The 27,243-nt window shown below is 35.6% G+C and overlaps 1 protein-coding gene across 2 annotated transcripts in view; it reads right to left on the reverse strand.

The window, feature by feature from the left end:
• LOC120345316 (S phase cyclin A-associated protein in the endoplasmic reticulum-like) overlaps positions 1-27,243 on the reverse strand; it is a 76,678-nt gene that overhangs the window by 32,807 nt on the left and 16,628 nt on the right. For both annotated transcript variants that reach the window (XM_039414714.2, XM_039414715.2), the window contains exons 18-29: positions 27,060-27,141; positions 26,445-26,647; positions 24,835-24,949; positions 23,794-23,882; positions 23,659-23,721; positions 23,139-23,271; positions 12,268-12,398; positions 11,528-11,651; positions 7,346-7,560; positions 7,014-7,148; positions 6,588-6,734; positions 5,715-6,102 (exon numbers count right to left, since the gene is read on the reverse strand). In XM_039414714.2, the coding sequence (XP_039270648.2) occupies positions 5,715-6,102; positions 6,588-6,734; positions 7,014-7,148; positions 7,346-7,560; positions 11,528-11,651; positions 12,268-12,398; positions 23,139-23,271; positions 23,659-23,721; positions 23,794-23,882; positions 24,835-24,949; positions 26,445-26,647; positions 27,060-27,141 (1,825 nt within the window). The remainder of the gene's footprint in view (positions 1-5,714; positions 6,103-6,587; positions 6,735-7,013; positions 7,149-7,345; positions 7,561-11,527; positions 11,652-12,267; positions 12,399-23,138; positions 23,272-23,658; positions 23,722-23,793; positions 23,883-24,834; positions 24,950-26,444; positions 26,648-27,059; positions 27,142-27,243) is intronic.

The raw sequence follows: 27,243 nt of genomic DNA on the forward strand, positions 1-27,243 counted from the left end.
CATAGGGCCGATTTCTTACGTACATGTGCCTAACCCTGAACAAATGTTTTGATTTGTTGAAATCAAGCTTATCATGCGGACATAAACTTGCACTCAGACAGTAAATGAAAAACGGCTCCTGAACGTCTCGAATTGGGTGTGAAGTCAGTCAAGCCAACAAAACATAAACTTTTATGTATCGGTAATTCGTGGTTTCATACATGTTATATATTTACAACAAATCATATTTGACGTTCGCACCACAAGTCAAAGGTAGTCGCACAGTTCGGTCGTAAGTACTCACCCAAAACAATAAAATAGGAAGTATAAGTTAGAAGAGCTATATCCAAATTGACTCTGGTGGTATAATATTCGTATTCCATGACAACGGTATATAAAAATTACTTCATTCAGAAAATCTAAATGGGTTCTACTCGTCAGGACGATTAAAGCATATATGGCCAATCCACCTCTGTAAATTTGGGATGCATCAGAATTTAATATAAAAGAAAATGGTAATATTTACTGACTGAAGTCTTATATATGACGCCTCTTTCGGATGACATCAATTTACAATTTCTCTAAAATAAATGCCTGGAAATGGAAATGAGAAAATGGACGATGATAATTCAGACATCGTAGCTGTTTTTCTGATCATTAAACAGGAATTCCCAAATATTCAAATCATTGGTCAATGAGAATATACTACGGGATAATGCACAACCCCGAATCTGTAGGGTTTCAGTCGCTTTTGGTATTCAGTGATCGCCCAGAGATAAAAGTCTGTCGAGTGAAAGGCTCAGATAAATAAATTTTCATTCATGGAGCTCAGTACCAGGTTAAATGAATGATGTTTATTTGCTTTATTTGTATATTATCGTAAAACAAACTTGTAAAATATCACTTCACGGATGGTACATTGTAGAGGGTTTGTAGTACACGATTTGTTTCATATTTTTGTTGATAAAAACAAGTTATTACATGGGAAGAGTCAATAATTCGGACACAATCACGAGTGAATGACGTCCGCGTGCAATTACCATAGTAACGGAATCGTGAAAGATATTGTCAACAAAATCAGGACATAAACACATATCATAGTCATCCTTAGAATTAAAATAGAAAACACAAATTTATTCTAACTACCTAAGGAAGTTTGTTTATGAAATCAGAAACAATTCTTCGGTGACACCGATTCGTGGCCAATCGCGTGACCAATGTAAGATGTCATTCCAAGATTTTAAACTTGAAATAGTTAGCAATTGCGAACAATTGAAATAACCAAGGATGTGTAGTCTATTGGAATTTTAATTTGAGATGGAACTATGTCTTCCAATTCCCAACGTCGGCATTGGAAATTTCGAACTAAAACTAAAAGAAACCTCCAAAACAATTTTCGTAGTCATAAGTTCGTTAGTCCGGAATAGATGTCTAATTTTTCAACTGGAGTTGGAGTCGAAATGATTGTTTATCCGGAGCAGAAACAAGTCAGAGTAGAACGGATACTAAGAGTTCCAGTAAATTTGGGAATACGACAGTGGTATTTCAAAGTTGTAGCTGTTTAGCACTATTAAAGAATAACTGGATAAAATTGGAAACCTCCTATCTTTTAAAATATTATTTAATATGACTTTGTTCAAGATATTTTTACACTTATAATATTAATAACGTACGTAACCAGGTTCGAGGCTATTTCATACCGAACAATTTTTGAAAATGTAAATAAGTCAATGTTTGACATAGTTTGTTTAGTATGTTTTGGCTTCAGCCCCCACATGTAACACTGCTAATGAGACGAGAAAATGCTATTTTAATACTAGACAAAATCGAGAAAATAACGTAACGAGTTGTGGAGAAAATTTGTAAACATAGGTTGTCGGGATAATCCACGGGGTCGATGGGGTTATATTAGCTGATGTTATCGCATATGAAGGCAGCCTAGCCAGCTTGTGGCGAATAAATAAACTTGCGTTCACTAATAAGATTCGTGTATGTTTTATTTTGGTGTTTTGTTTACTGTTGAAAGGTTTGATCGCGAGTATTTTATGTCAGATCAAGCATGGCTGGTGTACTTAGTTTCAATACCGATCAACTGCCAAGACTCGGCCGTGCGTAATGAGCTAAAACTTACCGGTCTGGGTCGTTAGGGAAGCTTGATTCAACAGAAATGAAAACAACCGTATAACGAGTGTGTTGATTATTTGTAACAATTTAAAAACTAACGTAATAATGGTTTGTTTTTGTTATCGAATAAAACGCAACAAATTCATGTACGGCTGATCTGAAGAACAATTCATTGGCGATACCGTCTCGATGTATGCATTGACTTGCTCGACACCGTTCCCAAAACTTTTTTATTTCCCAAGTTCTATCTGGGCGAATGACTGAAGTGGAAACAAAAGCTTATACAAGCCATTTAATAATATGGCCATTTCTAAATTTGGCTGTGTTTGACAATACTGCACAGAACAATATTTTTATAAATGTAACATGAATGGCTTTCACCATTTATGGCGAGACAATCGACTGCACTACGTGCAACTCAAATAAAACATGGCCGATTGTATACCAACCGTAACGCACTCTGCGGCGCAATTCAAAGTTGATGCGATAAGGTCCATTTTTCTCGATTTCTGGAATGGACAAACAAAGTTTGACCAATGACCCACAGTCGTGATGGGATTAGGTGTGAAGACGGAATTTAATTTCAAAGTTAATTAAAACGGATGAAAGACTGATCAATTCTATATTCAAGTTTGTTCAGTTCTTGAATCAGATTCATACACGGTACATTCTGATGAGAATTTTAATTAATACATTTCTCCGATCATTCCGACAAGAATTCTAGAATATATCAGGAATACCCAAGTAGAACCACCAATAGGCCCAAAATATTATTTATTTTACCGAGGTTTCGATAGTCAATACCGACAAACTTTGTCAAAAATTGAAATAGTCGAAATAGTGAAAATGACTGAAATAATACGTAGGATTACGGAAATGTTTTGGATATCCACTAACTAATATTGTGTCAACGTCATTATTAGCATTCGCAACGGTGTGGCGATGACAATAAGTGACTATTGTTATTGTCTGTCTTAAGGTGTCGAAAATTTTGACAATTGCATCCATACATCCTGTGGTACCGGAATGGTGATTTTGTTCAAATCGCCGTCTGAATAGCCTTCTCCGCAGAGGGCATTTAGAGCTGCCAAATTTGACAGCAGATTCGAATTTTATGGCAGTTTTATGTGTATTGCCAATTGTAACACTGGAACGGTGACTTGTATAATCACAACGAGAACGCCAAACTGATACAGCAATTACAGCAAGTCTCACTCACAGCGGTGCTATGTAGAACCGGCTCACCTCGCTACGAAATATACAGTTAGCGTATAAACTAGAAGTCTATAAGAATATATTTAGAGTCATCTTAAAATGATGTAAGCATGGGTTAAAGATGAGTCTGCATTGGTTAAGGAGAATTTGATACTATTTAAACCCTTTCGTTCAGGGCACGAGGGTCATATTAAAGTTTACACAGTGGAAGAATAAAGCGAAAATTATGTCGGTTGTAAATCATAACCAGTTCGACAGTGCAAAGAAACAATTGCCAACTGAATATATTGGGGATTGTTTGCGCAGTTGGAACTGATAAAAATCTCTACGCGTCACCGAATGTTGGTATTGGACTAGTCACACAAATTCAAATTCCAAATTCACGCACGCGATTCCGAGAGAACGGTAATGATTTTCGACACATTCTATTCTGAAACACTTGTATCTATATAGAAAACAAATTTTCAAAAATAATATCAGCTTAAAAATCACTTATCTTAAATAATATACAGAATGGCTACACGGGAGTAACAAATACCCTTAATACGAAACGTATTATTTTGCGCATTGATAAGCAAAAGTGTCAAAATGTACTCTAATAAAATAAGGTTACCCGGTGAAAAAGTAAAGGGAATTACAGCGAGAGTCGAAGCGTGCTAACGATTACCTTGATACCATCTCATCTTGAATAGGATGATTGGGACTTATCCGCATTACAGGCATCGGTATCATGGTGTTAGTGGCGATGGGCACGCGCAAAGGGGAATAATTTTCTAATTTAGTTGCCATGCTAATTCCGATAAAAACGACCGTAGATGGGCTTTAGTTCTTTGAAATTGATATGGACACAAAATGGCGGATCATTGCCGACAGTGACGTTCTCTGTAAGACGGGCAGAACACAAGAACGGAAACGGAGAAGTGTATGAATAATGTAATAATAATGATAAGAGACAAGAGAGTTCGTATAGTAATAACGTTATACACATTTCATTGAATGGTGATTTGCACGTCTATTCATTTAAAACCTACGCGATAGCGAAAACTCGGAACTTCGGGAAAAAATAACTAATTTGAGAGCGATTGTTAAAAATGTATTTTCTTGTCTTACTAACAACAATTTGGAAGAACCGTATAGATCAGTTTCGCGCCCAACAACGACAATTCATGATAAAGCCACCATTCGACATAGTCCAGTTTATTTAAACGTAAATGGCGAGCGAATATCTCAATTTCAGTCGATTGAAGTCGCGTGGAAGCTAAAATAAAATATTATTTTTACAGAAATGCTTCGTTTAATGTCGGTCAATTCCGTAGACAACAATGTAATGAATTCATGTATGCGCGAAATACCGTAGTCGATATTTCAACACTTTCACGTGACCTCGCTAATTTCCTACACCAGTATATAAGTCAAGTATGACGTATAAACCACGTTTCACTCGTCACCTCCACCCGCTTTGTGTCTTGTATTTCAACCGGAAACAAGAACCTGGACCTGTTGTTGATTTTCGTTTCGGCTTTGTTTGTTTTTCGTCGCCTGCGCCGGGCCGGATCTATTATTGTCCAACAGTTTGTATTTGATAAACGTGTTAAGTTAAAAGTCGTCTGCCGCTCTCACGTTTTGTCAACTTGCTCTAACACCAGGTGACGACGCCCGATGTCAACGCGTTGTAAAACGTCAAAAATTTATCAACGCCGGAATGTGAGTTGGCAAAAAAATCGAAACGGGGTTGGCGTAACACGAAAGTATACAGGGCGTTATGTAAGACAACGTTATAATACAATGACAAGGTTTGAATAGCTACATCTTAAACAGTCGTGGTTCATTTTACATTTGGGATGGTACCAGTATTTAGAACCACCGTCATCGAAATAAAGCCAAGATTCGATCTTTTGTGCGAGAATATGCAAGCACATCGGTCTTTTTGAAGGTATTGTTAATTTTTTTTCTGTAATATTAGGTTCGTGAAATAAGTGGATCATGATGACATTTTTTTTTAAAAAAGAAAACTGCTATAGAGATATTTCTGCCTTCGTATAATATCAAGCAGTGCTGGCTTTACTCGGTAACAATCTCATCAACTAAAAGAATAGAAATAAGAAGCGAAAATGCAAGCTACAGAAACGGTAAAAACGAAGAATTAAGGAAATACACAAAAAGACGGGAGAGTTTCGTAGTGTATTGCTTGCATTTGCTAAATATTCTTCAATACTTTTTGGCAAATGTTGGTGATCTGAGGCTGGTATTGATGTGAAACAATTTTTGCTTCTGTATTGGTAACATGTAACATATGAATTCAACTGAAAACTTATACATGAAAAATCGTGTAGAAAAGCAAAACTCCGATCCATAATTGGACAATTAAAATAGTTTGAATGAAAAACTATACCAACCTGTAACAATTGGATGTCTAGATCGGCGACTGCGTTTAGGACCGAGAAAACGGACTTTGCGATATGGAGCACGTGATCAGGAATCTTCTTTTGTGGAGGTGACGTGACGTCATCCAACGCTTGAATTGAATTGTTACGTAATAATATGGGTCTTTCGGGTGCACCGTGAAGTAGAATTCCATATAAAACACTTACGACCCCCATGACTTCCGTATGATACAAAGTGGGTAAAAGCTGGGTGGGGTCACTGTCCCAAGATTGGGGGTCGAAATGCATTGGTGGGTTACGGTTTTCTAACGAAATCTTGTCGACACTTTGTGCAGAGGCATTACTGCTGGTACTTGTTCTTCTACTTCTTCCTTCGTTAGCATCAGAAGTTACTCGATTCCTGACAGAAGCAGAAGACAAATATTATGCTGGTATATACAAAGGATTGCAATACACAAGAACAGGTGACAACATATACATAATATAAAACAATATTTTTATTCACAAGTCGCCTAGTTTGTGGAATTGGCGAAATCGGTCGCTCAGAAATCGGTTTGGGTTTCACAGGTGCTTTCCCTCTAGTTCACGATCAGTCAAAATCAGAGAGGAGCACTGTATTATTTAAACGGCGCATAGGAGAGGTGGAAATGGAATAAAATAGGCAAATAATAAATAACGGGCACGAGCGAATGCAATCAACTCGGATCATTTTTATACATTCCACATAGTATTCCAAGCAGTACGAAAAGCCACACCTTATGTATGACGTCATCCGATCAATCGAAAAGCAGAATTTAAATACTTTAATCCCTATGTGTGGACAGTTGTTTGCTCAATATCTCCCCCCCTGACAAAACATAAAATACTATTATAAACACTACATACCTCAAAGCTACAAAGTCAGTCACGGAATACAAAAACGAGAGTCCGTTGCCGATAAACGACCCTGCTTTGCTATGAGCTTCAATTTCACTTGTAATGCTTCCAAGATAAGTGCTCAGTTTGTCAAGAACTCCACAGCTCACGATGTAGCTACAAATACAAAAATGATAATAATAAAAAGGAAGTTAGATTGAAGCAATAAAGTCCCATGTTCGTCCAGAGCAAGATTCTCCAGACTGAGACATTTAGAAGTCTGTACAATACATGGTTCGAACAACGAGGTGATGCTAACTCAGATGGGCAAGATTTAAATGATATTAGCTATTCGAATAATTTTGCTCCTTAAATGATTAAAAAAAGTCCGAAATTTCACCATAAATTCATCAAAATTCACTTATCAATGTATTATAAATCAGTTACTAAATATACCTAACAACGTCCAATCCTCGATTTAAAAACCCTTCTGTTGCTTTCTTAGGATCCAAGTCATTGACATCCATCGATCCTGACCTTGATGACGTAGTTATGGTCATTTTCAAAGCACGTTGCAGTTCTTTGTTCTCGCTGACAAATAAAAAGTTTTCATACAAACTATTTAATTTTCTAGGATATTGAAATAGGTATATTGATAATATCATTTTTTTAGGTATCGGGGTACTAACTCCCTCAGCTAAGGAAGAATACGTTACACATCCGTGACTGCTCACAGGATATAAAAATACTGTTCTGTAACATTTGTTTATTTTAGCACTTCCATTTACCTTAGTCGAATCTTTCCATCTTCTCGGACGGGTGGTCTTGTTGCAAGAAACTCAATACAGAAGGCTAATGTATCTAGCAATGAAGAAGATGCTAAATCGAACAAATCATCTCTAGTAATATTGTTTCCTTTGTTACTATTGTTATTATTGCTTGATTTTCGGCCGATGGTAGGACTTTTGGCGTTTGACGGTGATCCCACTTCGGGAAGGTGTTTCTGTAAAATACAAACCATATAGGATCAGATTTTTATATTTAAAGCAAACGAGAGAAAAGCCTATTTCATAATATGGCAAACCATACAGACTCGTCCGTTTAGCAATCCATGGGGAATTGTTCGTAAGTTTGTTGTTTCAGGTGCATGAACTGCTAGCACCAACAGTCCAACCGATATATGATAGGCTGATGGACTGAGAACGTAGGCACGAAGTACCAAGATATGGAAATTGGGTTGATGTTGTTGAAGTTATATCAAATCCTAATGCAGGGGTACCCAGTCTAAGGAAGAAAAGTTCTACAGTGGGCAAAATTTCAAGTATTCTGGTAGTTTAGAATCCAAGTTAATGGTTCTCAACGCCTTGAAGTCTTTTATGTAAAACATTGCAATTTCACTGTAGATATGGCAGTCCAATAATAGCAACGGAGTGGAGGAGGCTATTCAAATTGCAATTGAAGCATATATTAATCATCCCTATTCTTAACTGTTTACTCTACTACTGTCGCATAAGTTATTTTTTCTTGTTAAACTCAAATGCAATATTAGAATATGAAATGTTAGTTTGTGACGCAACAAGAATACTTGTGGAAGAATTTACGATAATTACAAATGAATTTACGGTACAGATAGGCACGTGGGTTACTAATTTAACATTATATTACGATTGCAGTAATATAACACAAACTTTGCTTCTTTAATGTTTTCATTTAATTTCGGGTTCATGTCAATTCATGCATATGTTTATTGTAATTTGTAGTCTAAATTGAAATGAAAAAAACTGCGATCTTGGTACTCTTGGGTGGCTGTAAATCGATTGCGTGTGTTTTTTATTTCGATTTGAATCGTTCGTTGGCGGCTTCCCACAAAATACCTGACCTTTCCATAGTCCATACATAAAAATTTAATGTAATATTTCGCCAATTTTGCGGCTGTCCGTTCTCAAATACATAATTTCAATCATATTTTATCACGAGAAGCAGATATTTGTACGAAAAAATACAAGCGGATTTCACGCCACTAAAGCGGGTATTGACCTTTGACTGGTCGAGATCTACCACTAGATCAGCTTTTAGTGGTACATCAACTTTTAATGTTTCATGTACCATCAAGCATAAGTCGGAGAAAAGAATCTCACAATATAGAACGATAGGACGATCGTCTTTAAGAGTCTGCGGGTCCAGCGACAAGCCGACAACACCTCTCGAAAATTTGTTTTTCTTTGACTAAAAAAAACAAACGCATTTTCGTATTTAAACTTAAGCATGTATCCACCGCAATCCACGCTTAACATGCATTATAGATGCAGGAACTAGCATTTAAATACATACAATCGAATCTAAGGTGTATTTCTGTACTTAAATTAAAACCTGACCGGCCTAATATAACACAACGACAAATCACAGATAAGGGTAATTTATCACTTTATACAATACGTGGCCAAGCATGATTTTGCCAAAACCTAACACGCTACATAGAGTGGCAAAAACTCGATAATCTTATGATTGGCACCTGTGATGCCCTATCGAATATTCATGACCGTTTTGAGCCAATTTCTTATTTTATACGAAGCCAACCCTGTCCATGTTATTTAAATTTCCCGTGAGGGGTGAGGCACATAAATATGCATGTATTCGTCGACAATGAGCTATGCATAAGGGGTGTTTACGCGGAAATGCACAAAGCGAAGCGTGCCGCAATCAAGATTTTTATCAACGGAAAAGACACGATGTAATTTGTCTTGAAGAAAATTGAAAGCGATTTAAATGACAAGATAGCGAGCGTTTGAACAGAATTTATTTTATGAACCGGCGGAAGTGGAACCGAGACAAAAATACGATGATACTATATTTAGAAATGCGCGAGGATGGGCCGTTGATGAAGTTTGTCTTGCGGAATTGGCTAATACTACATTGACTTGAACTTGGTTGTCTTTGACAGGAATGCGTATGAGGAAATAAACAAGCCTCTGGAGCTACCGACCTTCGCTTACCAATTAAAATAGACACCAAAAAGCGAGAATAAATATGAGAGATTTTAGAAACTAACGGTCATTCCTAACGCTATGAACAGTCACTTCTGTAATATAGCTATTTTAATTATTCGATATAGAATGTAATTCAGTTTAGGAACTTATTTTCCGCCAAGTATTAGAACTTATAGAACTTCTACAAGAGTACTATATTCATTCAAACCCATAACATGGCATGGGTCTTTATATTCCTACTTTAACCCTAACTCAAAAAAGTAGAAGTGTTACAAAGTGTGACGCAATATTTTCGAGATAAGGTTAAGTCGGTAAAATCAACAACGAAAAAGCTTGCTATTGACGGTAATTGTTTCATCTTTGTTTTTCGAATGTAAATATTTTATCTCATCTCGATTTGCGCCACAAAATCACGAGCAAACTTTTGAACCCGACTTTTTTTTATTAGTTTATGATTTTCACACAAATGTCGAGATGACATTTACATAAACACCACTTTTGAAACGTTGACGCATGTATATTGTCACTTGTCAAGAATTTCTGTAAATAATTCAATAATTTATTTTGTCTTTTAACATTTAGAGTACACACGTTGATTGTCGCAAAAACTATTAATAGAATTTCACGGTAATTCAATTTATTTTAACTGATATCGCCTAACTAACCCATAATATTTAGCACTCGTGTATACTCGATTGAGGAAAAGACTTAGGTTTTAATAGTAATTGAAGTTCTGATTCGGGTTCATCTAAGTATTTTGGTTTTTCGAATTAATGGTATTCTCAAATGATCTATTTTGGACTCAGGTAATTGAAATTTAATTTTTTGAGATAGCTATTTTAATACGAAAACATGATTCGGGTCCTATTTAACGAAAATATATTACCATATATCATGATTTTTGCCGTATACCAGTTCAAAATAACTGTAAACCCAAGCAAATTATTAGTTCACTACCAGTTAACCACCCACTCAAATGCGAATCACTTCATAAGACAACACAAGAATAATTCGTAAACTCAGTTTCTCTAGATATGAACAAATGTAAACTATTGAACTTTCACGCATATTCCTCACTTAAAAGATTTTTAAATCGGTTTGTACATCCTATTTATTTACATCTAAATTTTTCATTTTGCATAAACAAGTAAAACATGTCTAAAAATTCACGTCAAAAAACAAGATGTTTAAAGATGGCAAAATTATAGGGTAAAGCAGTCCTGGGCGAAAAAGGACATTTAATGTACCTTCGCACAATTAAGGGTTTCTAATTAAGATTAACAAAACGATAATGACTGAAAACTGCCGAAGGGACACGCTGCGACAAAACGATCTCTGAAAATTTAATGACGATCAGGTTGCGGTAACCTCGGCAAGACCAGCATGTCACGATAACTAAAACAAGAAAGCGATGCTCAAATATATGGACACCAAGGCCAAAACGGAGTAGTAGAGTATCACATTTTTCACAGTGACGCTACCGTAGTTTTCCAGACTTCGACTGACCACCATAACACAACGATCGCGAACGCGAAGCAGCCACGAGGTGCACATTTTTTTAATTTTGATGACGTCATCACAAACGATAAACGAATCCCATACAGCCCACAGAAATTTTTAAAATAAATTGAAGGAATAAATAGCCTTCCTGCTACAACAACAATTTTTAACCACTGAAAATCTCACAGCAAATGATCCAGTCATTACTATCCACCCACTACTGCCATTGTAATATTTTGCTACATTTTAAATATCATTTTGTTCTGCCATTATCAGGTTTACTTTTAGATATATTATAGTTCAGAACGTAAAAGACAATTGAACTATTACACAGAGGTTCTTCGCGCCTGCCAAAAAAATTGAAAACCACCGACTACAGACTGCATTATGTTACGCGATGACTTCGAAAATCTGTCCATTAAACCCAATCGAAGTTATAATTTTAGTAAACTGGGAAATATCTTCAGTATAAAATATACGTACTGTCAATTGTTGAGCCAATGCATCAATGAGCACAGTGAATCGATTTGAATACAAAACATAAAGAACGTTGTCGTAACAATCTTCACAAGCGGATTTGAACGTAGAAGCGGCGTTTCCAATCGTCCTGAAAATAAGAAATCATCAGATTTAAATAAATCAAAAAACTTTAATCTGCCTTGTCAAGGTTTATGATTTAAAAGTAGTGCATTTGCATTGAAGCATGTGAGAGAGGTGCCTGTGTGTTACCATCAATATACAAATCTGGAATCCAGAAAATATCTAAAATGTTTTGTATCTGAATTCGACATAAATAAATCACAAGAAGAGCGATGCTCGAATATATGGACACAAAAGCCAAAACGATGTAATACGGGTATGTGTATGTAATGTTTCACAGTTTAGGCACGGTACCGAAGTCTTCTCGACCACCGGAATCGTCACAAGGTTAAGAATTTTTACTTTGGATGGCGTCATCGCACACAAAAAACGAATCCAATAGAGCCCACAGAAATTTTGAAACAAATAAAAGTAATAGCCTTCTAGTGACAACAACAATCTTTAACACTGGAAATTTAAAGCAATAGGTCCAGTGATTGAAAAGAAAGACGATTTTTTCGTACCAACAAAAAAAAGAATTCTAGCAACAACAACATAATACCAAAACCATATACACTTCCACTTATCCCTTATTCCAAATATCCTTTCAAGAAAAAAAAATAATTACTCGTACTGTAACCTACTTGTCGGGAATAATAGAAACAGTTTCGCCTTTTTGTCCTTGGAATGTTGCTGAATTGAGAGGAACTTCAAAAACTTGTTCAATCATTTCAAAACCTCCACTTGTGCGAAATAAAGCTTTGCTGCCGTCATCCTGTTGAAGGAAAAAATACTTTCCATCAGAATTACCCCACAGAGAATAAAATTTAAAAGAAGTTTACCATCATATATCATGAATTGCGAATATAACCAAGCGATAAAGTTTGAAAAGAAAATAATTGGGATGTTCTCAAAGGGATGTTCTCCTAGTTGGCACCATAAAAATTGCTGCTTAATTCCACAAAACGTATACAAACTGATTCAAACTTAAACCATTGTCAAATCATAGGGGTGGTGTTATGCGTCCATTTGAGCGTTACAGGCAGACGGAGTTTGGTTTCTATACAGATAACTTATTGCCTTATTGAACAGGTAGTCCGTGTCTCAGATGATTATTGCAAAAACGCTAATTGCCGCCAATAATTTCATTGATTAGTCTTAGGGACTGAAACGGGTTAGTGCTGAAAATGAGCACGCTTTGGATGGAATGTTATTCAGAAAGATGCAATGGACCACAATTCAATAATATTTCATTATCCGATGTCGCATTGTTTACAATACATCATTACCGCCGCTTAGTTTTCAAGCTCAAAAACTGGGTTGTCATGGCCTTTTGTCGCCACCTATCGACCAAGGCGAAAATAAACTATTCCACAGAAATCCTGAATTATTATGCAAAATTAATTTTCGTGTAGGGCAAATCTTTTTGGCGCTTTTAGAATAACTAACTACCCGTGCGGTCGTAGGTCGCTTGTGTTTCGTCAACAGCTCGCTAATGGTGGCCCAACCGATAAACTGCAAGTTTATGCTACACTCACATTGTTGGCATTGCATGCCGCGAAAACGCGCCAGAATTCTTACACCTATTGTCGGCAAAACACAAAAGGGCAAAATCATTACACAATTTCAGGGTACAAATTTCGATTTTATCTCTTTTCCATTTATCATCGATTTATATAAAGCCGGTAGGTAAACAAGCATGATACTGTATTCTTCGTTTAAAAAAATATCAAAATTTCCACGAAAATGCAAAAATAAAACACCGCGCACGTACAAAGCTACCATTGTTTGGAATACAAGGGTTCGCAGGTGCCACCCACCCCTTTGTTTAGGGGAAATGTTATAATCAACAAATTGGGTTTACAAAGCATTGTGGAATACATGTTTACGTTAATTTGGGGTGAATCTGTGCGTAAATATATGTGCGTCATAAAGACGCAGAAAAACATCCTATGCTACTGAAAACGTCATAATTAGAAAACAAATATTGTGTAATGTTATATTTATAATAATATAAGCGCTTAGTCTCACGAAAAAAAAATGGATGGGGAAACTGTACTCAGTACCTAATCTGAAAAAGTGAACAAAACAAACGTTCGGCTATATAAGATTCGGATTCGACTTCTTCGGAAAATACGGGGTATTCATGATTTCCTTTGTCAAACTAGGTAAAATACCTTTGATGTGCTTCGTGCAACTAATGGTTTACATATATACAAATGTAGTGGATGAAGCAAAAAAAAATTAATTTGATTACAGTAGCATTTCATGGTGAATATCGGTAAGAGTGATAGTTATAGTTTTATTTCATTTTTTAAGGCTAAATATCATATTTTGTTTGAATCACGGGACTAAACTAAAAGTTTATAGTTTCCTCCGATATATTAGACATACGAAAAAAAATAAAAAAGTAAACAGAAAACTTTTAAAATATTGAATTGAAAAATATGCAATAACGGCAAAATTACTATCACAATTACTATATTTTTCTTATTCTCAGAAAGGTAGAGTGAAGTATTTGTAAAAAGTAAAAAAAAAACAATCAAAAAAAATAAAAATAAAAAGAAACTACCCGGAAGCATTACGATTCATCATATTAGTTCGTTTACGTCCTACGGCCTTTCAGATTCTTGTGACGTATCACTTCCAGTTTGTTTGATCTCCTTTTTACTCGAGATGAAAAAAAAACGTCCAAAAAGTGAAAAGCTAGTAAAAACAAATCGAATCCAGTTTTACGCAACAAAAATCCAAATTATATTTTTATTATCGTAAGGTTGCAAGTAATATAACAACCACACAACCATACCACGCATGGGCGATAGGATAAATTGCACGTTCCACATGAGGTCCATACTTAAATTTACTTGTTATTAAAAAGTACAGCTAATACAGACTAACAGCTCTACAGCAGAGATTAGTGGCTGTCAAATTATCCATCCAACCCGTCCGTTTGAGTCAGAGACGTCTAGCACCATGATAGGATTAGACACGCCGCGCTACGCGCAGTTGCCTCAATTTGTCACCATCGATCTTCATCGAGTGTGCAAGTGGAACTAACGAGTCTTTCACCGCGATTCAAGGGAAGATTGTTTTTGCTCAAAACTTTGGGTGAAGAATGACGATATTTTGGAAAAAATGACGATATCTTTCAGCGAATGACTTTATCGTCTTCGGTTGCGGCTCAAAATGACGTCATAATATTGGTTTGTTTGAAGAAATACGATGAACCGGTAAGATAAACGAAAAGATGAATATAAATAGATGAAAATGTAAAGGATAACACCAGTGATTTCGGTTCTATTACGTCATAATGTTCGGAGGTGCGACCTCGAATACTGCTTGAAGCAATTCGTCAGAATGCTATTTACCAGTAACTCCAATAAACGTTAATGTCAAACAAACAAATGCAAGTCTATAATAAGATTTGTGGTTTGGCATTATGACTTACCAAAAGTCACAATCATTGTTTGAAGCAATTTGTCACTATCTAAAGAATCTCAGTATCCGATGAAAGGAGATGCAAAATAAATAACAAAGAGCAATAGGAGTGACAATAGGAGTACTTGTTGTTCGCAATAGGAGTACTCGTGGAACGGACATATTTTAGAATATATACGTTCATATTGGAAAAGTTTATTTTAGAATGTATTCGGAATACTAAATTATTCGGTTTTGGCCCTACCTGACCTGACTATAGCTCTCCTAAGTTTTACATCGATACAATACAATAAACATTACATATTTCAAATGTATTTTGAGAAGTAATTGGTTCCAGACGAAAATCGGGCGCTCCAGAAGTGTGTGTACCAATATGGAGGTAACTAATTTTGTTCGCCCACTTTACATCAAGTTGTGTAAAGGGACTGATACCTATGGACAGGAGATATATTTACTTGACTAACACAGACATTCCCCGAACTCGTAATAGCACTAAAAAAAGAAAAATCAGAAGAAAATTATGGCCTAACCCTAACGTTGTACAATGTACACACACTACGCGAGTACCAAAAATTGTGTACTTTTTCCAAGCTTTCAGTACTGGACATACCTGGTGCTGGTAGTACAATATTACAAACAGGTATAGTTACACGTATATAAGAGTAATTTTCTGGTTTAATCTACGGTAATTACATCGTGCGTAGCAACTCGAACTTTTTGACCGATTAATCGTATTTGTTTTCCGGCTTTTTACACTGGAAATTTTTATGAGAGGCAATTACCGTTACCCAATACGGGATCAATTCGTATCCACAATCTCAATCCAAAATATCTAAAGCAGGAGTAATACCCCTAATCCCCATCCATCACTTATTAATACTTCCGAACCCCTATTAGGTTTCCGACCACGAATTCTTTACATAATACTATTTGAGTCTTATATAGAAATTACATATGAATTTCGTTATTGGAAATTACTTAGAACGTACCATTACATAAAGATTTGATAGCCGAAGATGCGAAATATGAAGACAGTTTGTTTTAGTTGAAGTTAGGGATACCAATCCCTATATAGTTAACATGTGATCATAAAAATCCGAAAAATGCGCTTTTATAAATGATGAATTCTAATTTCGATTTGCAATACTAAACATTGAAACGAAATATCAGAAATAAGCCATCTGAAACTGTATCGAACGAGTCGCCGAGAGTCCTCCGCCGCTCACTGAGATTTTTTTTGGGTAAACACGAAGCTTAGCCAGAAATAGGAATGAATATATGATCGCCTAATCGCCTTTAGAATGGCCTCCTCCACTGAAAGCAATCGGGTTGCCAATCCTTGCCACATAAACAGGTTTGATTTTAGGATAGTCAGAAAAGATGTGCACCACTAGTACAGTGTTCAATGTAACGACTTGAAATTCGGAAAACAAAAAAGTGATCCTGGTATATATATACTGTGTAAATGTAAATGAAATCAAAAGTGAGATGAAAAAAAAAGAAAAAGGCGGGAAAGATCAAGTGGAAAATCAGCTCAAACACCATTCCAAAGAAGGCATTAATATCTATCAAAAATTGATCATTATTGAGAGGATCGAGTAAACATAATCCATTAAGTTCATTAAAAAACAAACCAACTGCGTAGCTGAAAGTATGGCCTAACCCCAACCTGGTACACATACTACGTTCCGGTGTCCGTCATCTTGGTTCACATACTACGAGAGTACCAACTTATTTGCATTTACAAAAGAGGAGTCGATACACAAACGCCACCATTTCAGTTTTTCTGGGCCCATTGCGAATTTAAACGAGTAATTGAGTTCACTTTTTAACATCTAATGTGAAATGAGTGACCTATATATTTATACAAATCACGGGACAACGAAAAATCATGTTTGGGTCGTGTTTGTCAAACGGCAACTTTGATGTTACCGCATATCTAAATGGAAATGGAAAATAAATCAAACCGGCTAAAAGGTGATATGAACCCTTGGTTATTTAAATTTGTTCCAACGTAGCCCTCAGTTTTGGCAACACCGTTCTTGAAACCGAATATGATAATGATGGCAGATATCTATTAGTGGTGAGCCTACGACAGTTTTGTGTAGTAAGTAGCCTATTTGAAAAAGAAGACATAGAAATAATAAAAATAGCCCAATATTTGGCCAATTATCGAAGTTGATTGGCGTGAGTGATGCATGAGGTATCTTTTTTCATTTGAGCGGGAAAACAAAGAGCGCGTTATGCGCGCTAAACGAAAATTTGTGGGGCAAAAAATGGGGGAGACTATATGAAACCCGACCCCATAATAACTTCATCAGTCCAAATTAACGCTGCCCCACTGCCCACCTTTACGTTCTTGTCTAAATCAAAAATTAAATATCGAATTACTATTTGATTTATTAATAGAAATTTGTTTATATAACTGAAATCAAAAAGATGTCACAGTTTCATTAAAGTTGATACTGAATATTTGACGAAATTTGTACTAGCTCTTATTAAATAATAGTGAGTGACACCCAGATACACGGAATACGCTTATTTCACGAAGCGCACCATACCAGAACTTCCTTTCATTTGATAATAATTTTATGTGGTACAATGTGATCAGCGTAACGTTCAATTACACACGAATACACGGAATACATCGAATTCACCTGGTACTAAAGGTCAAGATTTTTTTGAGTTCGCTGCAACAGTTCGGGACGGGCGAAAATAGGTAAAACGTTAGTTAGGGAAAATATAAATAGTACCAGAAAAATAAAACCAAAAATTCAGAGGTATTCGGTATTATTTAACTTTTCCCGAAGATAAAAAAAAAGAGTAGAATACTAAAATGTATTTTATTAGATCGTTAACCACCTGTTCCGAATTATCAGCAAGTTTGGCAATTATATCCGCCAGGCCGCGGTTCATGGGCATAATCATCCGCAAAAATTGAGCATAAGCCGTTCGATCCGACGCAGCTACTCAAATACTAGGTTAATCCAGTAAGACATTCAACCCTTTCGTTTGATTAACCAACATGTTATACTCGATTAGGCAAGGGATATATATAACACAAGCTTTCAAAGCTCAAAATAAATGAATCCCATGATTGATCGGGACAAAAAATAAAAAGCGCAAATGAATGATAAAGATGATGGAAAAGGAACACGATGCAAATAAACTAGCTAAACTAGATTATTTTGGATCCAAATTTTCGCCTCTTAAACAATAACTCATCCGCCTTACGATGCTTATTATATAGATAAATAGAGGTCGTTAAATGTCGGCCGAATATTTTTGTTTTTATCGGTGAGGTCGAGGTATTTTTATTGTATAATGTTTTGGTAAACAAAAGGTCAAAAAGGATGGAAACTTGAAAATAAACACCGATTAAAATAATTTAGGTTGCGTAGTTTATTATAGGATGAATTATCATTCCAGTAACACCATTAAATTTTTTATGAATTTTATATTCACAATTAACGAATACGTATAGATGAAACTAGTTTTATTATCTTTAGAAAGAAATCGTTTGCTCTCGTGAAAGCGCCAAAACATGCTTCTTTAGACATTTGAAGCTACTAAAATACGCGCAGAGACTGTAGACCAGGGGTCACCAACGCGTTGCCCGCGGGCACCAAGTCGCCCGCGAAGACCATATGAGTCGCCCGCCGGTCTGTTCTAAACTAAGCTTAATAACGGCTCTCATAAGTAAGCTACATCAATTATATTTTGTCCTGCTATTTTAGTATAAATCACACTTATATGGAACTGAGAATAACACTATATTGATTATTGTGACCATAAACCTTATTTTTATTTGACATCAGTAATGTGACGGGTAATTAACACTCTTCCAATTATGACATTACACTGAGATCACTTTCCACGAACTCGCGCTTTTTCTTGTCTGTTGGTTAGCGGAGCAGTAATAATACAAATATTGATTCCAAAGAAAAATCCATCATTTTCACGATGAATGGTAGGTGGATATATTTATACCACCATAAAAACAGCCTGCGTGTGTCTCATTAGTTGGGCGATTTTAGCGACGGCAAAGCGGAGAGATATTTCACATCTTGTCACGTAATCTTCCGCGCTAACTACCCACTGGTCAGCACAGTACGGACAGAAATAGCTCGCGATTCAAATCATACAGCAATCCTATTTTACGAGACCATCGTTTGTTTCAACCTATCCTTTCGAATCAACATTTTTGACATAAATTCAGGATAGGAGATTTACATATTTATCCCGGGGGAGAAGATAGCCGATAGGACGGCTTAACCATATGACAAACCACGGCTTCTCGTCGGTTACCATTCGATGTCGGGTATGGAATTAGTTAGTTATTTGTTTCCGGAAGCCTGGACTTGATGGCGAAGGAAGCCTTAACCGACCAGCGGTTACGTGAACCACCCAACGGCGGCGAGGAGTCTAGCAATCCTTTCGCACATAACTATCCCCGCATGGGATTCTAACCTGCAAACCTAACGCTTAACACGATGGGCCATAGCGCCGCGACTCACTCCACCAGGAACAAACATGGAACACGCCTCACTGATGAAAATCTGCAAGACTCGCTCAGAGTTACAGTGTCGGAGTATAATACTATGCAAGCAACATTCGATAGTACAACTGTTAAGTCCATTTTATCTTAGACTTGTGAAGAGTGTTTGTAAATAATTCAAGTACATTGTTGTTTCCTATGAAAATCAATTTAACATTCAGTTTTGAAATACAAGTGTTATTGATAGAAATTTATTTACAACGTTGTGATAATCGTTTGATTTCCTGAAGAATCCTAAGGTTTATTAGTGTCTATACTTCACTAAATACACTAAAGCTTAATCGAGCAACTGATTTTTTTAGAAGTGTACATTGAACTGGTAGCCCGCAGCTTAATCTGTACCCTAAAAGTAGCCCTCGGCTTCGAAAAGGTTGGTGACCCCTGCTGTAGACGATCTCGGATGTTGCTCGAAACGTCGCTGTTGAGCTGAGTGTGTGTATGGATTTTCTCCAATTTTTTTTTTATTTTGCTTTCAAAAAGTAGTGTTTCATTCTCTAGCTCATAACAAGGGTTTAGACAAGCAATCCTTCAGATGTGCGAAGTCGGAAGATTGTTCGGAGGAATAATTTATTCCGGTTCTACATGGTATACCTTATATCCTACACCCTGAGCGAGAAAGTAGGCATGTTCCGAGATTATTTCGCAAGGGTCAGGCTTGGGGCCCAAGATCTTTATATTTATAGTCAAAAGATGCAGGTAATACTGCTAACCACTAGGGGCAATCACAGAGCAATCACAATGAAGCTTACGTCATAACGCTACAGTACTATATTTCTCAAATTTCAAATATAAACCGAGAATGAAAATCCTCCAAAACTCGAAACAAAATGATAAAAAGCTTAATAAAAAATGACTCCCATCATTTACTATTTTTGTACAGTCAAGAGAGCGATTATTTTGATTCAATATATCATTGTTGAACTTAGCTTTCATGTATCACGCCGAGGGCACATCATTCATTTGCAAAATGGAATAAAAATGGCGGTTTCAAGTGGTTGGTGGATTAAAAATGGCGTGTGAAAAAGAACAAGTGAATAAATTGAGATTATCTGAAAATCCGATGTTTTTGTTTCCACAAGCGAAAAGTCGGCATCATATTTTACTTCACCATACATGACCCAGAGATGTCTTAGGGAAGGAATTGAAGAAAAAACAAGGCCAGGCATGACCACTCTTTAATGCATAGGGAAAATATGTGAAAATTCAAACATCTTCAAAGTACAGATATTCAATTCCGGTGCTTCCGACAAGAAGATCAAAATCTAAATCCTTACACTTGAATATAGCAATATTATCCTATCGTATTTCGGTTGGAATGATTATATATTGTTAGCAGCACAGAATGAAGGAATAAATGAATAATGATTTATGTTATCTAATTAAAAATATTTTTATCACTTTTGGAAGAATTGTAAGAAAAAAGAAGGCCAAGTTAGTTTTTGAATTGTGACAAAATTTCGATCATCTACAATTCTAAATTTCAGGGAATAATTTTGTCAAGTAGCATTTGTTTCATCATAAGTTTTTCAAATATTTCTTAAATTTATTTAAAAGCACAATTTTATTCATGTTTGATCATCTTAATAGGAGAAGAGTTTTGTCAGTCTTGACAAAAATTAACGGACAGTGACCATACCTTAAAGAATATGATAATAAAATGTTCCCAATATCCACGCATTAGTATCATGCAGACTAAGGTATGATAAGATATGAATTTGCGAAAGCCATAAGCAATGGCTAGGTGTACTGTACCATGCGATGACATTGAACACAGCAAGTTATTGTAGAGGAATATGTTCTACAACGCAGACATTTAAGAGCAAGGCCGGTTGCCAACACGATCTTACTTACTATTTTAAAAAGTGTTTTGTTAATCAGTCATGTCGACATCTTAATTAAATCCAATTAACAAATCAGTCGAGCATCATATTTTGACAACAACAGCATGAATTTAAAGTATTATAGATAAACCTAGAATTTAAAAATGTATGTAGGCTATACTTTTTTTGATTTTATACATGTCGAACAGAGCTTGGTCTCAAGCCCTCAACTTGAGATAGAAAGATTACTGATGAAAGACTTGCAAACAACCACTGACGCGCTAAGAGCTATACATAAAAGTCTTTGAAGTGCTATCAATCCACAATTTTTGCGGCCACCCCACGTGTTGAATATAAACTAGGGGTAGATCGCAATCGCCTATAATTTGTGTACTATGCACTCACACAAAGATAGAATGGATTGAACTGTATGTCATGTTTTCCGTTACGTTTGTTTATCTCATGAACAAAAAATTCATTTTTGAGGGAAAAAACAACAAAATATGTGCCAAAAATTATCAAAATTTGCAAAAAAATGCTAATTAGTATACATAAATCATATTTCTACCGAGATAACCGTAATTAACGGAGTCTAAACTTGGATGAGTAATGCGGTTCTCAACTGCGGTAATACGAGACATACAAATTTGATACCATGCGATATGCGGCTTAAAAACACATTCATTTTAATGCAGTATGCATGCTAATAAGCATACGTGGCAATAAGCATTTGGTTATCCCTAAACTAAGTCTTACCAAGCATGGCCAGGCACTGAATTATAATATCCGAGACTAAACCAGTGCATTATCACGCTTACCAAAGTGTAAAAATTTTATACTCTATTTTGAGATACCAATGCATTCTGTGTGTTTAAAAAATGGTTGCTATAGGAAACAAACAATTTCGTCCAATTAGCATCAAGTTACAACAGAAGTGGTATCGGGATAACGTTTTTTTTGTTTCAAGGTGAAATATAATCAACATGAAAAATATGATATGATACAAGCATAATGGATATTGGAAGAGGTCCAACATGATGTACTTTCAGTGCATATTTGATTCATCCATCATCGTTTGTCAATTTTAAAAAGCAAAAACTAAAAGAATATTTCTTTATGTATAGATATGACTGTAGCCTTTTTAACGCCTTGAAATTGCCAAGGGCAAAATGACTGAGGAACGAAAAAACATCGTAAACAAGGAGGAGATCCTAGATAGAGACTGCCGCTTCATTCATCACATATATTGATTGTGGTATATAGGGCGCAACAAATCACTTTAAAAGAGAGTTGGGCTTGACCAAAAAAAACTAAAATCCAAGACAAAGACCTTTTATTATTTGACAGATTATGTCGAGACTCAGGTACCACTCAAAGAATTGACCATCAGCTAAATTATAATTATTAAGAAAGCAACAAGGTTTTGATATGGAATACTCAATTGTTTAGACTTCATTTCTTTCCTTTTCATATTAATACTGGGGACAAAAAGACCTATAAAACGTATTAATCAGAAGACGAAGCACATCTATTGACAGCCTACCAGACCATGTAGGGTGAGGAAATATTTAATTTTTCAGTTCATTATTTCACACGCATCAAGGCGTTGAGCGGACATAGGAGTTATTCGAGGCATATTGGAACATTTTGGTAAATTTTATATTACATTTAATGAACACTGTCCAAGTTATATATTTACCTTCTTCTCTAATAATCTATTGATTTCTCCCAATGCACGATCCAGAGCTGACACTCTATTAGCTGGCCAGGGACCACTACTCTCTTTTTGATTTGCGAGTTGACGGTTGATGTCTTTCACTAGTCTGTATACTCTGTGAGAAAAAATAGGTTGATAAAATGCAAGGGTAACAAGTAATCAATGTCATCTAAATGTTTTTATTATGTAGAATTGTTTCATATCTCAGGTCAGTTAGTATATATTGACGAGTAACACGTATATACTATCACATCACTTAAATGGTTTCAGTAACTCATGCCTTTAAGTGGCTGCGCATAGTCCTATAACATTGCCTAAAAGATGAGTTTACTTCTGAGAGTGCACTTGACTTTTGCCTTATCATATTATTTTACATAAAGTAATTCGCATGTAAAGTAATCGTTTCAAAAATGAATTTTTGGAAAAATTCAAAATCCATGTAAAAAGATTGCAGGTGCTATAATATATGATGAAAAAGTGACGAAAAGAAGATTGAACCTACTTGTTCTTACTGCTGGACGTGGTTGATGACTTCTGATCTAATGTCTTCAGAAATTCTTTCCCTCTGTAATGAGTATATGTAGATTAAAATCCCTTAGAATAACAGATGGATTACCTTATCAAACACTTTCCTTACCTTGATGACATTCTTGTTTTCAATTTTTTCATTCTTTTTCTCATTGCTTTTTTCCTTTCTCTCATTTGAATTTCTTTTTCTTTTGCAATCTGGAGCAAAAGTAGAGATTTACATTACTTATTATTATAGATCATCTTATCAACTTATTATAGATCATAATTCAACTGGCATTAAACTTCAGTATCTCGTATAAACACAAATTTATGGGAGGATTAGAATATGCAGTTCATGGTGAGCCGAAGGCTCCGAGATGAAGTTTTCCTTTCATGTAGCGGACTTGAACTAGCTTTTGAAGTCTTCTATTTATCAAAGTCCTTAATTTTGATGTTAATAATGATGCATAATGCATATTTGGAGACCGAATTATTTTGTTTTAACCTGGAGAATTTGCAAATTTTTTCAGCAAATACGCTAATTTTGAAATCCAGAAAAAATTGAATTGGCAAACAAAATTCTAGAATATTGAACTATTTCACTATTGTGGGTCATTTATCGACACTTAGATAAAAAAAAGTTATTGATTCTTGGCGTCTGTGACTTCAAAATTCAGTTGAAGATCAGATCTATTTTACTAAGCTACTCTGGGATAAATTGCAAAACAATCCATAAATGAGCCCCTAACAAAAATATAAATATTTTCTGTTCGTGAATGATAACCAAAAAGAGCTACTTTTAAAACAGTCTTGGTATATATGATTCATTTTACATATACATTTGTTTTAAACTGCATTCATGAACTGTTCCTGAAATGGATGCAATTTCTGTGAAATTCCATTTCACATTAAATTCTTCCAGCATTTCAGATGCCTGCTGTCTCAAAAATGAGCACACCTGTCCAAATTCTCTCAATGTTTTAAGCTAGTATAGATACATATTGTGGAGCAAATTTTAAAAGTGAGCATATGAAATGGAATTTATGCTATGCTTTGTGTAAGGATAAATACAATACTTTGATGAGATGAACAGAGTAAGCATGTGAAGTGAGAACTTACGATCACTTGTATCATGATTTGAAGGCATAGGAAAAACAAACAAATTTACCCTTTTTTCTTCAGCTGCTGTGCAACCTCTTGGAGACATGACTGCATTTGATCCATCTTGTTGTGTATTTTTAGTACCTGCAGATGCATCGCCTTTTCCTGTTTCATTTTCTTCCCTGTTTAGAAATTGAATGACATTGTGATTCAATAGTAGTATTATGACATTAATGAACATTTGGATCCTTCTGCTAAACTTAAACTCTTGTGGGTGATGATGTTCATGCTGTTGCCATCGCGTGAAAAAACACTTCTATCAAAATACAGGACCGATTGACTAAGTTTCAGTACTTAAAGATGGAAGAGTCTACTCGCAGTGAAGTCTATTACTTTGACAATCGTTTTAAAGCATTTCCGGGCTAAATGGGGACTGTTACTTTACCCCAACTTTACAAATATTCAAAAAAATTGCTCCATGATAGGAAATGTCTGCAGATCAATTTCCCAGGCTCTTGCTCAGCAAACATATGTTTACTGTAGCGGTAGCTTCATGTCCATTAATTAGTACATTGCTCTCATTTACTGATAATAATTTTTGATATACAGGGTGTCAATAAAGTCCTTTTACACTTTCAATTTTGATATGAAGTCAGTTCTCTATATATCTTAACTTCATTTCTTCTTATTTACTTCATTTAATACATCTGTGAGGTCCAAAACAATAAATTCCCTTCGCAATTTTAAAAAAATTCAAGACTTCATGGACACCTTATAGATCTATATATGTATTTCAGTTAAATATAAACCTTTCCAATATGTCAATCTGGATATGAATGTGAATTTGGCCCAGGTCTTAAAAAAAATTGGGTTAGTCGGTGAGTTGTTCAGCATATCTCACCCAAGGAATAGGAAATGTCAAGTAGTTCTTTACATGTGAGAGAAGGATATGTGAGGTCGTTTATACGGTTACATTTAATAGCACAGTTAACAAGAGAGCAATGCTCAAATATATGAATATAAAGACCAAAACGAAGATAGCAACCAACGCCAGCGCGGAACCGCCACGGGGTGCTCAATTTTTCATTTTGATGTCATCGCACCCAAAAAAAATGAAATAATGGAAATCACTTTGGCATCAGAATAAATCGCTTCGGCTTGTTTTTAACATGGTTTAATTAAATCGGCCTTTTCTCTCATCATTTGCCAAGCAATGTTTCTTGTATAAATGTGTGAAATTACTGAAAGCAAAGTCATTAAACACATTTGATGTTCTAAGGATGATGATCGATTTAAGTAAAACGCTATCAGGGAGATAAATCGTGTAGACAAGAACAAACTGCTCTTTCAAAAAGAATAGATACTTACATTATACATCAGTGGAAGCTCATACATGGACTTGTTTGGAGGGGAAGCTGTGAATGATCGGCCATGACAAAATAGAAAAAAAAATTCTCATACTTCCACAGCACAGTTTGTTAACAGCAAGAGTCTAAGTATGAATGAAATAAGTACTGATAAAAGGCTTTTAAGCAATAGCTATGTAAGTTTCCCTTGCAACAGAAGTGTAGGCAGGAAGCGGTAAACTTACAGTCTCAATGATTCAAGTCAACAACTCCGATGCGCAGAAATTTTTTTTTTCTCTATATCAAAAAAAAGCTTTGAAGTGAAACCTACATTGACACTAAACACAAGTCCAGTGAACTGTTGACACCATTTGCTCTTTGTGCTGCTTTTTCACCTTCATAAATCGTGCTTTGTAATTCTCCTGGTTGGAGATTACCACTAGATGATAGAGAAAATTTTCCAAGACTAAGTTCAAGTGCTTTCTCTTTTCTTTGTTCCAACTGCTCTTGATGACGTCTTTCACTCTCATCATGCTGTGTTGTTAATTCAATAAGTTGAAGTGGGTAACATTAGGGAGAATATAACTTCTTGAGACTAGAATAAAAACCAGGTCTTAACGTAAAATCTCAGTATCTAGGGTAGGTTTTTTTTTATTTTGTTAGCAAATGATCAAATTAGGCCATAGAACACATCGTACGAAATATCTGGTATTGCCACGTCCCCATTTCAAAAAAAATTTTACTATGTTCTCAGCCTATCACTACTGAGAACTTTAATATTTTCTCTTGAAAAAGAGTTTGAACATTACAATAGTGTATATTAGCCTGACAGATTATCAGTTCTCACCTAAGTCAACAATCCTAGTTTAAACCAAGGTTACATTGCATGATAAATAGATGATAGTGTATGTCACAGAAAATATCCATATGATATGAAACCCAATACCTTTATTTGTATCTTCTTCTGAAGTTCAGTCACAGCTTCTTGTTGTGCTGCATTTAAAGCAGATAAACGAATTTTTCTTTCTCTGCAAAAGTATGAAAAAACACTTAGGAAAAATTTCAAACACTGATGAAAAGGCCAGTGGTTCGCTGAAGAGGCATAACTAAACACTCCCTCATCCTCATGA

Source organism: Styela clava, chromosome 8 (genome assembly GCF_964204865.1).
Source record: "Styela clava chromosome 8, kaStyClav1.hap1.2, whole genome shotgun sequence".
In the NCBI taxonomy this organism is placed as follows: domain Eukaryota; kingdom Metazoa; phylum Chordata; class Ascidiacea; order Stolidobranchia; family Styelidae; genus Styela; species Styela clava.